Source organism: Hypanus sabinus, unplaced genomic scaffold (assembly GCF_030144855.1).
Source record: "Hypanus sabinus isolate sHypSab1 unplaced genomic scaffold, sHypSab1.hap1 scaffold_886, whole genome shotgun sequence".
Lineage (NCBI taxonomy): Eukaryota > Metazoa > Chordata > Chondrichthyes > Myliobatiformes > Dasyatidae > Hypanus > Hypanus sabinus.
The window spans coordinates 150,904-167,081 of NW_026781739.1; the positions used below are offsets into that span (position 1 = coordinate 150,904).

At 44.3% G+C, this 16,178-nt stretch overlaps 1 protein-coding gene across 6 annotated transcripts; it reads right to left on the reverse strand.

Annotated features, from left to right (window-relative positions):
- Window positions 1–1,237: 1,237 nt before the first annotated feature.
- On the reverse strand, window positions 1,238–16,178 carry LOC132390406 (gastrula zinc finger protein XlCGF57.1-like). Of its 6 annotated transcripts, none has more exons than XM_059963018.1 (3): window positions 16,139–16,178; window positions 10,550–10,696; window positions 1,238–4,023 (listed from the first exon to the last, which is right to left on the reverse strand). In XM_059963018.1, the coding sequence occupies exon 3, from the start codon at window positions 3,744–3,746 to the stop codon at window positions 1,998–2,000; it is 1,749 nt and encodes a 582-aa protein (XP_059819001.1). In that variant the 5' UTR covers window positions 3,747–4,023; window positions 10,550–10,696; window positions 16,139–16,178; the 3' UTR covers window positions 1,238–1,997. The 6 variants fall into 6 exon arrangements, with proteins under 6 accessions (XP_059819001.1, XP_059819000.1, XP_059818999.1 ...); XM_059963017.1 differs by having other exon boundaries at window positions 10,550–10,700; XM_059963016.1 differs by having other exon boundaries at window positions 10,550–10,700; window positions 16,038–16,171.

A 16,178-nucleotide genomic window follows, 5' to 3' on the forward strand; every position in this document is an offset into this window, starting at 1 on the left:
GCTAGATGGGAGAGTAATGGTGGATAACTGTTTGTCCGGTTAGAGGCCGGTGACTAGTGGTGTGCCTCTGGGATCTGTACTGGGTCTAATGTTGTTTGTTATATACATTAATGATCTGGATGATGGGGCGGTAAATTGGATTAGAAAGTATGCAGATGATACTAAGATAGGTGGCGTTGTGGATAATGAAGCAGGTTTTTAAAGCTTGCAGAGAGAATTAAGCCAGTTAGAAGAGTGGACAGAAAGATGTCAGATGGAGGTTAATGCTGATGTGTGAGGTGCAACATTTTGGTAGGTCTAATCAAAATAGGACATACATAGTAAACAGTAAGACATTGAAGAATGCAGTAGAACAGAGTGATCTGTGGGGCATAGATAATAGAATGATGGTGAATAGTCCCCTGAAGGTGGAATCTCATGTGGATAGGGTTGTGAAGAAAGATTTTGGTATGCTGGCCTTTATAAATCAGAGCATTGAGTATAGCAGTTGGGATGTAATGTTAAAAATATACAAGGCATTGTTCAAGCCAAATTCAGAGTACTGTGTACAGTTCTGTTCACCGAATTATAGGAAAGGTGTCAATATAATAGAGTACAGAGAAAATTTACCAGAATGTTACGTGGGTTGCAGCACCTAAGTTACAGAGAAAAGTTGAACAAGTTAGGTCTTTATTCTTTGGAGTGTAGAAGTTTGAGTGGGGACTTGATAGAGGTATTTAAAAATATGATGGAGATAGATGAAGTTGATGTGGATAGACTTTTTCCATTGAGAGTCGGGGAGATTCAAACAAGAGGACATGATTTGAGAGGGGGCAAAAGTTTAGAGGTAACACAAGTGGGAACTTCTTTACACAGAGAGTGGTAGCTGTGTGGGGGAGCTACCAGTAGAAGTGGTAGAAGCAGGTTCGATATTTTTTAAAAAATGGATAGGTATATGGGCTGAGTGCAGGTCGGTGGGATTAGGTGAGAGTAAGCTTTCAGCACGGACTAGAAGGGCCGAGATGGCCTGTTTCCGTGCTGTAATTATTATATGGTTATATAATAACCATCCAGAAATTATATTGCAGGATGAACAAGCAGGACTAACTCCCTCAATAGATATAACCATTCCCAACACCCACATCTCCCTCGACCAATGGAGGACCTCACAACAGGTATTGTTTCTGTCATCAGTCAGACAACCTAATTATTTTCTGTCAATCAGCTTCAAAATGTTCCTATTTTGTTATTTGTTTCCACTTCCTGCTGCTGATTCCCTTCTCATAATACGTTCTTACCCCAACCATCTTCCAGAGCCACAAACTCTACCCTGTGCAGACCTGCCTCTGGCTTCTGACCATGATTCTTTGAACATCCAACTGATGGTTTCCGATTCTAATTCCAGTCTTTAAACGACACTGGTGTTTTCAACAACCCTTTGTTAGTAGGAAAAATGACCCATAAAATGGAAATGAGTCGTGATTATTGAGGTTAACTACCAATGTCATTCTTCCTCATCCAGAGATTTGAGGGGCGAAGAACATCTCGGACAGAGCTGCAGTCAGCTCAACTTCTTCGGTCCACAGAGAATTCAAGGGAAACCTCTTCACCCACAGAGTGGTGACTATTTGGAACCCATCACCACAGGGAGAGTGAGAGGTGAATAACAGGGGATGATTTAAAAGGACTGTCGTGGAATTGAATCTCAGCAAAGTCCAGGCGGGTTGAGTTGACTCTCTACTGTGCACTACGTGTGTTATAATTTCACTAAGTACCAGAGACAGAGTTTAAAATAGAACTGATTTATTTGTCACAGATGCAGAATATTAAACTCCAGTCCTATTAAAGGTGAATGTGCAGCAGAAGAAACTCCTCCCATGCCCATTGACCAGGATGCAGAACTGGGTGTGGTGAGCAACAGCAATAATTGCAGAGTTCAGCACCGACAGTCACTCTCGAAATTGCATTCAGCAACGGTGATGGACACACATCCAGTGAACGGTCTCTCCAGTGTGAACTCAATGATGCACATTTGGTTGATTTGACTGAGAGAATCTCTTCCCAAAGTCCGAGCAGGTGTCTGGAGTCTCCCCGGTGTGAACTGAGTAGTGTGCTCGCAGGTGGGATGACTGAGTGAATCCTTTTCCATAGTCTGAGCAGGTGAATGGCCTCTCCCCAGTGTGAACTCGCTGATGTACCTTAAGTTGAGATGACAAAGTGAATCTTTTCCCACAGTCCGAGCAGGTGAACGGCTTCTCACCAGTGTGAACTCGCTGATGTGCTCGCAGGTGGGATGACTGAGTGAATCCTTTCCCACAGTCCGAGCAGGTGAATGGCCTCTCCCCAGTGTGAACTCGCTGATGTGCTTGTAGGTGGGATGACTGAGTGAATCCTTTCCCACAGTCTGAGCAGGTGAACGGCCTCTCCCCAGTGTGAACTCGCTGATGTGCTTGTAGGTGGGATGACTGAGTGAATCCTTTCCCACAGTCTGAGCAGGTGAACGGCCTCTCCCCAGTGTGAACTTGCTGATGAATCTCCAGTTGAGATGACGAAGTGAATCTTTTCCCACAGTCTGAGCAGGTGAATGGCCTCTCCCCCATGTGAACTCGCTGATGTACCTTACGTTTATATGATGAAGTGAATCCTTTCCCACAGTCTGAGCAGGTGAATGGCCTCTCACCAGTGTGTACTAACTGATGTCTCAGTAGGTGAGATGACAACGCAAATCCCTTCCCACAGTCTAAGCAGGAGAATGGCTTCTCCCCAGTGTGAACTCGCTGATGTACCTTAAGTTTATATGACGAAGTGAATCCTTTCCCACAGTCTGAGCAGGTGAACGGCCTCTCCCCAGTGTGAACTGACCAGTGTGCTTGTAGGGTAGCAAACTGTGTGAATGCCTTCCCACAGTCTAAGCAGGTGAATGGCCTCTCCCCAGTGTGAACTCGCTGATGTGCTTCTAGGTGGGATGACTGAGTGAATCCTTTTCCACAGTCCGAGCAGGTGAATGGCCTCTCCCCAGTGTGAACTCGCTGATGTACCTTAAGTTGAGATGATAAAGTGAATCTTTTCCCACAGTCTGAGCAGGTGAACGGCCTCTCACCAGTGTGTACTAATTGATGTCTCAGTAGGTGAGATGACAACGCAAATCCCTTCCCACACTCTGAGCAGGTGAACGACCTCTCCCCAGTGTGAACTCGCTGATGTGCTTGTAGGTGGGATGACTGAGTGAATCCTTTTCCACAGTCTGAGCAGGTGAACGACCTCTCCCCAGTGTGAACTCGCTGATGTGCTTGTAGGTGGGATGACTGAGTGAATCCTTTCCCACAGTCTGAGCAGGTGAACGGCCTCTCCCCAGTGTGAACACGCTGATGTACCTTAAGTTGAGATGACGAAGTGAATCTTTTCCCACATTCTGAGCAGGTGAACAGCCTCTCACCAGTGTGTGCTAACTGATGTCTCAGTAGGTGGGAAGACAACGCCAATCCCTTCCCACAGTCTGAGCAGGTGAACGGCCTCTCCCCAGAGTGAACTCGCTGATGTAGCTTAAGATTAGATGACAAAGAGAATCCTTTCCCACAGTCAGAGCAGGTGAATGGCCTCTCACCCGTGTGAACTGACTGATGACTCAGTAGGTGAGCTGACAACGTGAATCCCTTCCCACAGTCTGAGCAGGTGAATGGCCGCACCCCGGTGTGAACTCGCTGGTGAGCCATTAGGGTGGATGACTGAGCAGATAAATGGATTCCCCCCGTGTAAATTGACTGCATGTCAGTCGGTCAGATGATCGATGAATCTCTCCCACAGTCTGAATAGGAATAATGATTGAGTGAATCACTCCCCACAGCCTGAATAGGAATAACGATCGAGTGAAACTCTCCCCCAGTCTGAATAGGAATAATGATCGAGTGAATCACTCCCCACAGCCTGAGTAGGAATGATGATCGAGTGAATCCCTTGTTCCACTTCTTAAATATCTGGACATAGACAACAAAACAGCGTGTTGTGTTTGACCTCCCCGTAGATAATTTCCTTGTTGTTTTTAACCTGAAAAAGATTTATAGTACATCAATGGGTGGAGGACAATATGTCAGACGAGATTACTTGAGGTGTCAAGGTGTGATCTGGCATCACACTGTTACAGTGAGGTTCAACCCAAGTTGGAGAGAGAAGTCATCTTCCAGCTGGGCACAGTGCAGGTATCTGGAATGACCATCAAACTCTCTGATGATCTTCCTGTCTCTATAAGAATGGGGCATTTCTGCCGTCACCAATCTGTGACCTGGCTCAGTTTGACTCTCTCCATTGGTATTGTTCCCTGTTCCCACTGAGCTGCAAGAGTGCCTGGCCCCACAGTAACTGAAACAGACTCACACAAATACCCTTTGTTGACGTGCAGCTGGGATTTTCTTTTATCTATTGTCAATGTGAAGTGCCACAGTTTTGAAGCCATGCAAACGTTTCCTGCCCAGATGAATAGTTGGTCCGCACAGCTGTTAAAAGTTATTAAATGAATAATCATATTATTTCAGGTTCTTGTCACAATCATAGAAAAGCACAACACAGAATCAGGCCCTTTGGCCCATCTAGTTTGTGTTGAATTACTTAAACTGTCTGTTCCTGTACCCCTGCCCTCCAGGTGCCTATACAACCCTCTTAGAAGTTGAAACTGAGCTCGCATGGACCAGCTGGGTATTCTGCTCATTTCACACCCGGATGACCGTCAGTGGAAGAAGTTTCCCCTCATGTTCCCCTTAACATTTCACCTTTCACCCTTAACCCATGGCCTCTGGTTGTAGTCCCACCCAATCTCAGTGGAAAAAGCCAGCTTGCATTTACCCCATCTATAACCCTCATGATTTTGGTATGCCTCCGTCAAATCTCCTCTCAATCTTCTACATTCCAAGGAATTCCAATTTTGGGGGATATTAACATGCGAGAGGATTGGGAAAATCAGGTCAGCACTGGATTTCAAGAGAGAGAATTTGTAGAATGTCTATGAGATGGCTTTATTAGAGCCCACTCGGGGATCAGCTGTACTGGATTGGGTATTATGTGATGAAACAGAGGTAATTAGAGAGATGGAAGTGAAGGAACCCTTAGGAGGCAGTGATCACAACATGACTGAGTTCCTGTGAAATTTGAGAAAGAGAAGCTGAAATCCGATGTGTCGGTATTTCAGTGGAGTAAAGGAAATTACAGTGGCATGAGAGAGGAACTGGCCAAGGTTGACTGGAAAGGGACACTAGCAGGAAGGACGGCAGAGCAGCAGTGGCTGGAGTTCATGTGAGAAGTGAGGAAGGTGCAGGACAGATATATTCCAAAGAAGAAGAAATTTTCAAATGGAAAAAGGATGCAACCGTGGTTGACAAGAGAAGTCAAAGCCAAAGTTAAAGTAAAGCAGAGGGCATAGAAGGAAGCAAAAATTAGTGGGAAGACAGGGGATTGTGAAGTTTTTAAAAGCTTACAGAAGGAAAATAAGAAGGTCATTTAGAGGGAAAAGATGAACTATGAAAGGAAGCGAGCAAATAATATCAAAGATGATACTAAAAGCTTTCTCAAGTATATAAAGAGTAAAAGGCTTTGTGAATAGATATAGGACTGATAAAAAATGATGCTGGCAAATTGTAATGGGAGATAAGAAGATGGCGGAGGAACTGAACGAGTATTATGCATCAGTCTTCACTGAGGAAGACATCAGAAATATACCGGACATTCAAGGGTGTCAGGGAAGAGAAATGTGCACAGTCACAATTACGACAGAGGAAGTACTCAGAAAGCTGAATAGTCTAAGGGTAGATAGATCTCCTGGATCAGATGGAATGCACCCTCGTGTTTTGTAGGAGGTAGCAGTGGAGATTGCGGAGGCATTAGCAATGATCTTTCAAAAGTCAATAGACTGTGGCATGGTTCCGGAGGACTGGAAGACTGCAAATGTCACACTGCTACTTAAGAAAGGGGCAAGGGAGAAAAAGGAAATTATAGACCTGTTATCTTGACAGCGGTGGTTCGGAAGTTGTTGGAGTCGATTGTCAAGGATGAGGTTACGGAGTACCTGGAGGCATATGACAAGATAGGCTGAACTCAGCATGGTTTCCTTAAAGGAAAATCCTGCCTGACAAACCTAGTGTAATTTTTTGAGGGAATCACAAGTAGGCTAGACAAGGGAGACGCAGTGGATGTTGTGTATTTGGATTTTCAGAAGGCCTTTGACAAGGTGCCACACGAGGCTGCTAAACAAGATAAGAGTCCATGGAATTACGGGAAAATTACATACGTGGATAGAGCGTTGGTTGATTGGCGGGAAACAGAATGTGGGAATAAAGGCATTCCCATTGAGTCCTGACGAAGGGTCACGGCCCAAAACGTGGACAGTGCTTCTCCTTATAGATGCTGCTTGGCCTGCTGTGTTCCACCAGCATTTTGTGTGTGTTGTTTTATAAAGGCATCCCATGCTGGTTGGCTGCCGGTTACCAGTGGTGTTCCACAGGGGTCCGTGTTGGGGCTGTTTCTTTTTACGTTGTGTATCAACGATTTGGATTATGGAATAGATGGCTTTGTGGCTAAGTTTGTTGATGATACTAAGATAGGTGGAGGGGCTCGTAGTACTGAGGAAACAGAGAATCTGCAGAGAGCCTTGGATAGATTGGGGGAATGGGCAAAGAAGTGGCAATTGAATTACATTGTCTGAAAGTGTATGGTCATGCACTTTGGTAGAAGAAATAAACGGGCAGACTATTATTTAAATGGGGAGAAAATTCAGAGTTCTGAGATGCAACGGCACTTGGGAGTCCTTGTGAAGGATACCCTTAAGGTTAACCTCCAGACTGAGTTGGTGGTGAAAATGGCGAATGCAATGTTGGCATTCATTTCTAGAGGAATATAGAGTATAGGAGCAGGGATGTGATGTTGAGGCACTGGTAAGACATCACTTGTGTGCAGTTTTGGGCTCCTTATTTAAGAAAGGATGTGCTGACATTGGAGAGGGTTCAGAGAAGATCCACTGGAATGATTCCAGGAATGAGAGGGTTAACATATGAGGGACGTTTGACCACTCTTGGACTGTACTCATTGGTGTTTAGAAGAATGCGGGGGGACATCACAGAAACATTTTGAATGTTGAAAGACATGGACAGAGTGGATGTGGCAAAGTTGTTTCCCATGGTGGGGGGAGTCCAGTACGAGAGGACATGACTTGAGGATTGCAGGGCGCCCATGCAGAATGGAGATGCGAAAACATTTTTTCAGCCAGAGAGTGGTGAATCTGTGGAATTTGTTGCCACCAGCGGCAGTGGAGGCCGGGTCATTGGGTGTATTTAAGGCAGAGATTGATAGGTATCTGAGTAGTCAGGGCATCAAAGATTATGCTGAGAAGGCGGTGGAATGGGACTCGAGGGGAGATTGGATCAGCTCATGCTGAAATGGCGGAGCAGACTCGATGTACTGAATGGTCGACTGTCTTATGGTGATTCCTGTGTATGCACCCTGGAAGCCTCAAGAAACGATAATGATCATGAATCAGGCCCCAGATAGAAAAGAAAAACCAGCACAGTTTACTCAGTGTGTCCACAGTACTATACAAATGTCTAATGCGACTCCGCAAGATTTATTCGGTCTCTGCAGCATGATTCTCTCAGCTGATGAGGGGTGGAAATGGAAGGCAGAATTGCGATACCAAACCTATCAGGAGTTACAGGCAGGAAACCATAATGAGAATGAACGGACAGACCAGATTATTCAAGCCTTGGAAAGGGCTCTCCAGCAACCTGTAAACATCACTAAAGTACTTGAATGCAAACGTAAGCCTGGGGAATCAGGACCAGACTATTGGGAGTGATTTGTGGCCTGCTATGGCACTTTCACAGGAGACCAAGCCTTTTAATAATGGGAATCTGTACCCCCAGTTTAATGCCCTACTGCTCCAAAACTTACCAACTAAGTTAGCCAACATAATTAAAACAGATAATATGAATTGGCCTGACAATGACCGAAATTGAATGTGATGAGCTTTGACATATTATTGGAACCTGATTTCGATTCCTGATCAACCCCAAAATGAACTAATATTTAAAGTGAACATGTTCAGCGGGAAGAAGGATGTGAGCGGGCTATATATTGGGATCAGAAATAGGATCAAAAACGTACCAAGGGACAGGTGGGGACAACAACCCGTTTAGAAATTGACAAGCAAAGATGCTTCCTACTGTGAGTATCATCCCTCAGGAAGAGCCCAATGTAATATTGACAGGTGCTGGAATTTCAATTCCGGTTATGATTGATATTGGGCAACGAAAACCACTCTCGATCAGGAAATAGTATCGGAAAAAGGATTCCAGCTATCAGACGCTACAATCACTCTGTCTGGGTTCGAAAGGCACGGAACGTACGTATTCACGTACCCAGCCACTGCAGGTGGAATTCCAGGGGAGCCAGTGTGAGGTTTCGTTTACAGTCACCACCAGACGGGGGTGTAATCTCGTAGGGAGAGACTTGCTCTGTCCGTTGGAAGTCGAGATTCTATACACGGACAAGGATATCATGCTGGAACTGCGAACAACTGATAGCTTCCTCTGACCACCCAGTGGTGGGCTCTTTATCTGGACTCCAGTACATTTGAACCCCTTCTGCCAGTGGCCAGCTCTCATGTGACTCTGTGCTATGACCCTATGCTCAACTGAGGAAACCCCTCGAGGGACAGAAGTTCCCAGTCACGGTGATTGGAGAGGTTAAAGGAAGAGACGGCATTGCATTTCTGGCCAAAGTTCCAGATTTCTTTTGGTGACTGGAGGTTCCCCATACCACCGTTAGGGTTTGCCCTGGGTTCAAGCCAAAGAGCCTAGGGCTCCTTGGACGAAACAGGCCTCCAGCACCGAGGGAGACTGGCAAAATTGGTCCTCTTGAAGATCAGAGTGGTCAGCTATGAATGGAACCAAAAAAAATTGGGGGGATCTTAAATGTATTTTTTTGCTCCTGTACTTACTAAGGAAACTGGCATGGAGTCAATGTAAATAAGGCAAACAAGGATTAAGGTCATGGAATCTATACAGAAAGAAGAAGAGGAGGTGCTTGCTATCTAGAGGCAAGTCAGAGTAGATAAATCCCCAGGACCTGACAGGGTATTCCCTCGGACTTTGAAGGAGACCAGTGTTGAAATTGCAGGGGCCATGGCAGGTATATTTAAATGTTGTTATCTGCGGGTGAGGTGCTAGAGAATTCGAAGATAGCTCATGTTGTTCTGTTGGGTAAAAAAGACTCTAAAAGTAATTCAGGAAAGTATAGGGTAACTTTGACGTCGGTCGTGGGTAAATTATTGGAAGTGGTACTAAGCGATAGGATCTACAAGTATATAGACAGACAGGGATTTATTAGGGCGAGTCAACATGGCTTTGTGTGTGGTAGGTCATGATTAACAAATCTATTAGAGTGTTTCAAGGAGGTTACAGGAAAATAGATGAAGGCAAGGCAGTGGATGTTGTCTACATGGACTTCAGTAAGGACTTTGACAAGGTCCTGCATGGGAGGTTATTTAGGAAGATTCAGTTGCTAGGTATACATGGAGAGGTAGTAAATTGGGTTAGACATGGAATAATGGAAGAAGCCAGAGAGTGGTAGTGGAAGATTGCTTTTCTGAGTGGAGGCCTGTGACTAGTGGTGTGCCACAGGGATCAGTGCTGCGTCCATTGTTATTTGTCATCTATATCAATGATCTGGATAATAATTTGGTAAATTGGATCAGCAAATTTGCTGATGATACAAAAATTGGAGGTGTAGTGGACAGTGAGGAAGGTTTTCAAAGCTTGCAGAGGGAACTGGACCAGCTAGAAAAATGGGCAGAAAAATGGCAGAAGGAGTTTAATACAGGCAAATGTGAGGTATTGCACTTTGGAAGGAAAAACTAAGGTAGAACATACAAGGTAAATGGTAGGGCACTGAGGAGTGCAGTAGAACAGATGGATCTTTGAATACAGATACAAAATTCCCCAAAAGTGGCGTTACGGGTAGATAGGGTAGTAAAGAGAGTTTTTGGTACATTGGCCTTTATGAATCAAAGTTTTGAGTATACGAGTTGGAATGTTATGGTGAGGCTGTATAAGGCATTGGTGAGGGTGAATTTGGAGTATTGTGTGCAGTTTTAGTCACTAAATTACAGGAAGGATATTAATAAGGTTGAAATAGTGCAGAGAAGGTTTACAAGGATGTTGCCGGGACTTGAGGAACTGAGTTACAGAGAAAGGTTGAATAATTTAGGACTTTATTCCTTGGAGTGTAGAAGAATGAGCAGAGACTTGATAGAGGTATATAAAATTATGATGGGTCTAGATAGAGTGAATGCAAGCAGGCTTTTTCCACTGAGGCTAGGGGAGAAAAAGAACAGAAGACATGGGTTAAGGGTGAAGGGCGAAAAGTTTAAAGGGAACATTGGGGGGGGGGGCTTCTTCACAACTGGGTCTGACTGGTACTGGCATAACTGGTTCTTCTGGGCACATTCTGTCTCACTCCCAACTATTTCCTACCTTCCTTTGTGCAGGTACGTAATGTCTAAAGGACCAGTGTTTGAATAAATGAGACTCACCAAACTTTCTCCTGACTGAATCACTGGAATCTCCGAGTCAGATGGGTTCTCTCCAGTCGGTGCTCTCAATCCTCGGGCTGGTTCACTTGTTGCTGTTCCCTCGACTTCAGTCGTGGTTTTTCTTCCAATAAATCTCTCACTGCAGGTCTAACTTTAACATGTAAGATAATGAAGCACATTAACATTACAAAGGAGGACCAAACATTTCTGCTTAATGTTACTAGGAACAAAACTCACTGAAATTTAAACATTGAAGGTAAATATAATGATCTCAGTGAACAATCTTTTATTGTCCCTCACATGTCACAGAATGATATGGGATAAGAAGGAGCCATCATTCAGTCATGGTAAGACACAAGACACAGGAACAGAATAATGTGATTCGATCCATCTGGTCTGCCCACCATTCAACCAGGGCTGATTTTCATTCCAACACCATATTCCTGCCTTCCTCCTGTAACCCTGAAGCTACTTAGCAATCATGAATATATTAATCTCTGTCATAGATACCAGAAACACTCAGCAGGTAAGGAACAGCTTACAATACAATTCAATTAATAACATTTCATCAGAATGACTTCAAACATTTTCAGTTTTTAGTGCAGATCTCCAGCACAGCTGCCTGATTGACAGTGAGGGAGGATGGGGGGGGGGGGGATTTCCAAACACAGTTTGAACACCAATCTCTGGGTCTATTTCTACTGTTGTAAACACGGAACAGCCCATTTACTCACAGCCTCTCCCTGTGAGGATGGAATGGGAACTCATCCTCTCCTCAGATTGGCAGTCATTGCTTCCAAAGGAACTCCAGAAACAAACATCTGATCCCAGACCAGAAATACTCGATCAACACCTCACAAGCCCAAACAACTCAATCCCTGGGTCCACTTTAGCTGGATCAAAAACTATGATCTCCCAGGACCCAACCTCTCAGAGTCACACAGCTGAATCTGCCACTCACCGACCCTGAGAGTCTCACACATCGTCCCCACATCTCACCCTGGGTAGTGCAATCTAGGATTTCACCACAACCAATGTCCAGCTACTCAAAATTTCTGCTTCATTGCAGGTCGAGCATCCAGCCCCATCTGTAGAAGCACTAACCAAAGTCAAAGCTAAAACACCAGCAGTTCCATTTGCCTGGAAAGCTGATCACAGGATTAGAGTCCAAGCACCAACTCTCCCAGTACTCTTTGCTGCCAGTAAAATGCTGCAGTGTGTCAGCCCGTCACTGTTCATAAACTAGCACCTCCACACCAATGCACAACAGAACTGGGACCTGATGACCCTCCGGCATTCCAGCCAACAAAAACCGATTCTGGAAATGACTCAGCGAGGCCAAAGGTCCAAAAGAACACTTCACAATGAAGACAAGGGTTGGAGGAAAGATTGCTGATGTATAACATTGAGGAGGTGGGATACAAGGCGGACTGAGGATGACCCAGATGGTTGATGTACATCACTGAAGCGGGTGGGGTTGGGGGTTGTGAGGAGACTGGACAGAGGTTGAACAAGATGAACAGATGGAACCAGGTGGGAGAAGGGATCAAGGACAATCACTGATGGTCCTCCAGCAACACATAGGTACTGAATGAATAGTACATACTATTGTACAAAAGATTCTAAAATGACAGAATTAGCAAAAACAACAAGAACTTTGCCAGATATATTTTGACCCTCACCAGATTTTTATCAACACACCATAGAAAGTTTCCCATCCGGACACTTCACGCTTTGCATGGTAACTGCTCCGCCCGTGACTGTGAGGAACGGCAGAGACCTTTGGATACAGATCAGCACATCACAGAAACCATTCTCCCCCCTGAGACTTCCCAGTCCCTCGGTAAAGCCGGCAGTGAAATCAAAGATCCCCACAACCTGGGACGTTCTCCACTCTCACCCACCCCAGTCTGGGAGAAGACACAACAGCCATAAAGCTCCTGGACAAATGTGAGGAGCCTCAGGAAGCGAGGCGATTTTGGGGTAAGTTAACGGGACTCAGTGGGCAACATCAGATTTCCCAACACAACATGGAGGATGCGTGACCACCCATCTGGAGATTGTGAACATGCACAATGAGATCGTTACATCTATGGTTAAATGGGAGGGGCAAATGAGATCACGTGACCGGTGGGGTCTAACATCCCAGGCATAGTTTCCAGCTTCCTAGCACTCTGTGGAAATAAACAAACTTGCCCCTCACATCTCCTCTCATCTTAAATGTGTCAGACATTTCAAACCCCAGGTAAAACATAACGTCTGTATCTACTCCTCTCATAATCTTGTAAACATCCTTCCAGTCTCACCCCAGCCTGCACCGCTCTGGAGAAAACAACACAAGTTTGTCCAGCCTCTCGTTATAGCTCATGCCCTCTAATCCAGGCAGTGTCCTTGTAAACCTCTTCTGCGCCCTCTCCAAAGCCCCGACATCCTTTCGAGAATGGGGGCAACCAGAACTGTATGAAACACTCCCAATGTGGGCTAACAAGTTTTACAAAGCTGCAACACAACTTCATGACTTTTGAACTCAGTCCTTCAACTAATAAAGACAACCACGCCATTTGCCTTGTTAACCACCCGATCAATCTGTGCAGTCTCTTACAGGGAGCAATGAACTTGGAGTCTAAGATCCCTCTGATCATCGACACTGTTCAGGATTTTGCATTTAACACTGTACTGTCTCATACATTCGGGGCTGCAGTGCTACCAGAGTGGAGCCAGAGAGCCGCTCCAACACCTCTGTAAAAAAGTCAAAATAAACAAGCGCAGAATTTAACAGTGGCTGCATATTAAATAGAGGGAATTTTACGGAAGCAGGGGTTGGGAAGTGTTGGCTGGTGGGCAAAAATACCACTAATAACATTAGGATATTTGATTGTTTTCGGTGAAATCCTAGAGCTGTGACTGTTTTTTATTTAGATATTTGTTAAATTCCTTCTCGCTCGACCCGTTGTCCTTGGAAGCCGGGAAATACCTGTACACAAGTGTGAGCATTGTTCCGCTCTTTCCAATGAGTACCATTGGATACCAGGAGGGAGCTATATTAAGCAAGGAATAAACATAGAAACCCAAGTTTAAAAGTCGAAAATAATGAAAGAAAAATTCACTGCTCGCTCATCTTCGTCCTGATTTTGATCAAATACACAAGCTAATCATCCAAAATCCTCTTCTACACCTGGATAAATTTAGTTTTCTTCTACAAGCCAAATGGAAAAAAAGACATTTCTAGGCCTTAAGCTAGTTTTATATCATTTCAACTATCATTAATAGCGGATCAACCCCTTGGCCTCGCTCCACCAACTGTAGCTGATGGGAAAGAGGCTCTTTTTCTCTTTATTTTGATAGGAAGAAGAATAATTTAGTGAGGCAATGAACGAGATGAAATGCATTTCCAAACCTCCCAAATGGTTGATCTCCTCCCCGTTAACATTCGTCACTTCCAAAATACGATATTTTCTATTCTTATAGATGCAATAATAATTTATGTAAAGATTCAAGTTTCTTTAACTATTTATATATTTAAAGACTAACAGGGTCTGTACTGATCTAACCAAGTAACACCTAACGTGTGAGAATATTGTGAGTATCGACAATCACAGGTACACTTCCCATCCAACCATTTCTGCGAGAGAAACGGTACCAGGCAGAGTTGCCAACCTACTGCTTTTGAGACTAATATTCAGCAATATTCGTGGCTTTAGCAATAGTTCATCAGATGTTCTTTTTTCATACTTGATTACTTGGTTCCAATTTAGGTGGTTAAAAGTGTAAAAAAAATGAATTGCTTTATTTCTGTTACTTTTATACCTCTGAGGAACACTGCTAAGCGCTGCGGGCCCTGCCGTCTGCTCTGACTCAATCGTATTAGTAAGGCTACATCTGTGCTGGTCTGTGGATTACTCGCTAATACTAAAGTAAATGTTTGTCACTAACAACCCTTTGGCTTCTAAGCAAAGTTATTTTACTTGCTTGATAATTATATTTTATGATAATAAGTTAAGTGTGTTATGAAGGATGAACAGCTCTGATGGGCAGAATGGTACAGAGTTGCCTATGTCTCCACCCCCCCCCCCCAGGAGAATCACAAACCGTTACTGTTGCTACGCTGCTCATGAGAGAGAGAGAGAGAGAGATGAAATGAAAACATGCTGGAACATCTGCTACAGATAAGAGAGAGATAAGGGAGGGGAGGGAGACTTGTTGATTCACCATATTATGACTTCTGAGAGGATTGTTTACCTTATACCATTCTGTTCATTAAAATTCCTCAGTGGACAGCTGAAGTGGGATGGTTTGATGGACACAGCCATTCAAAACTGATTGTCAACTGAGACCCCGTAGGGATAAAAGTGAGGTCTGGAGAGACGCACTATTGAGCACTGATTGAGTGTTGGAACCCAGGGGAAGGTGTGGGGCATCGGAGACCGAACAAAGGATCGGTCAGTTTAACTCACAGTGTTATAGCAGGGCTGGTGGGGGCTTGTGTGTATGTCCACTCATGCCAGAGTGACGAGTCCACCACAGAAGAACGGTCTAGCTGAAGGACAGAGGGGTCATAACTGAATGGCCACAATAACAAGGAAATGGTGGATCAAGAACGTAAAGGAAGGTTTGCCTGCCTGTAGCTGTTACTGCTCGCTCGCTCTCTCTCTCCAACGACTACAACACAACAACCAATATCTACCTCAGCACGTATGAACTGAACTTTATACTTATATATGAGAATTCATTATCCCCTTGACATTGATAGAGCTTGTTTATTATTGCTTGTTATTATTCCCACACTTTTAGGTTTATTATTGCTAACGTTTATTATCTATATATTTGCATTATTGATATTGATTTGCTTATTTTACTAATAAACACCTTTGATTATAGTACCACCAGACTCCAATGAATTCTTCTTTCTCTGCTGGTTAGACACCCAGTTACGGAGTACGTAACAAGTGCAACCGTGCAATACTTTTTCATATTATTAAATTATTATATGTTTAATTGTACCAGTTATACACTGAAATGTAGTGATAGGCTATAATCTTGTTAATGTCTTAACTATCACTATATTTCCATGGAGCTCTGGAATTCACATATTTCTATCATCTGGTTTACAGCTTGACATTATAAGAAGCCCTATATATGTCACACCTAATTTGTGTACTTGCTCATTACATGAATGGGACAAGGAAGTTGCCCAGTACATGAAATGAGCATGAACACAAATTGGGTGTGACATACGAGGAGAGATTGGTAAGTTCGTAGCCCAAGGTGGAAGGAGTCAATTTTAGAAAACCTAGCAATTTATAATTATCTGAAAATGAAATACCACAACAATTAACTTCAAACTGACTGCACAATCACAAGAGTTGAACTGCACGTGCAGGTACCGAGAGCTGAATAACTTCAGGCCTTATAACTTAGGCCGCGAACTTATTAATCACTCAGCACCAACCAACCCCCCTCCGTAGAGCTCCGGCAGCTAAAAAATTACCACTGCACCCCTGCTCCAGCCGTCCAGCAGAGCTCGGGCCCGGCCCTTTCACAATGCAAGCGGCCCCCGAGTTACACAACACCGGGATCATTCCTGCTCACCCCTGCTCGAATCGGAGAACCGCCAACAGCGGCAGTCGGC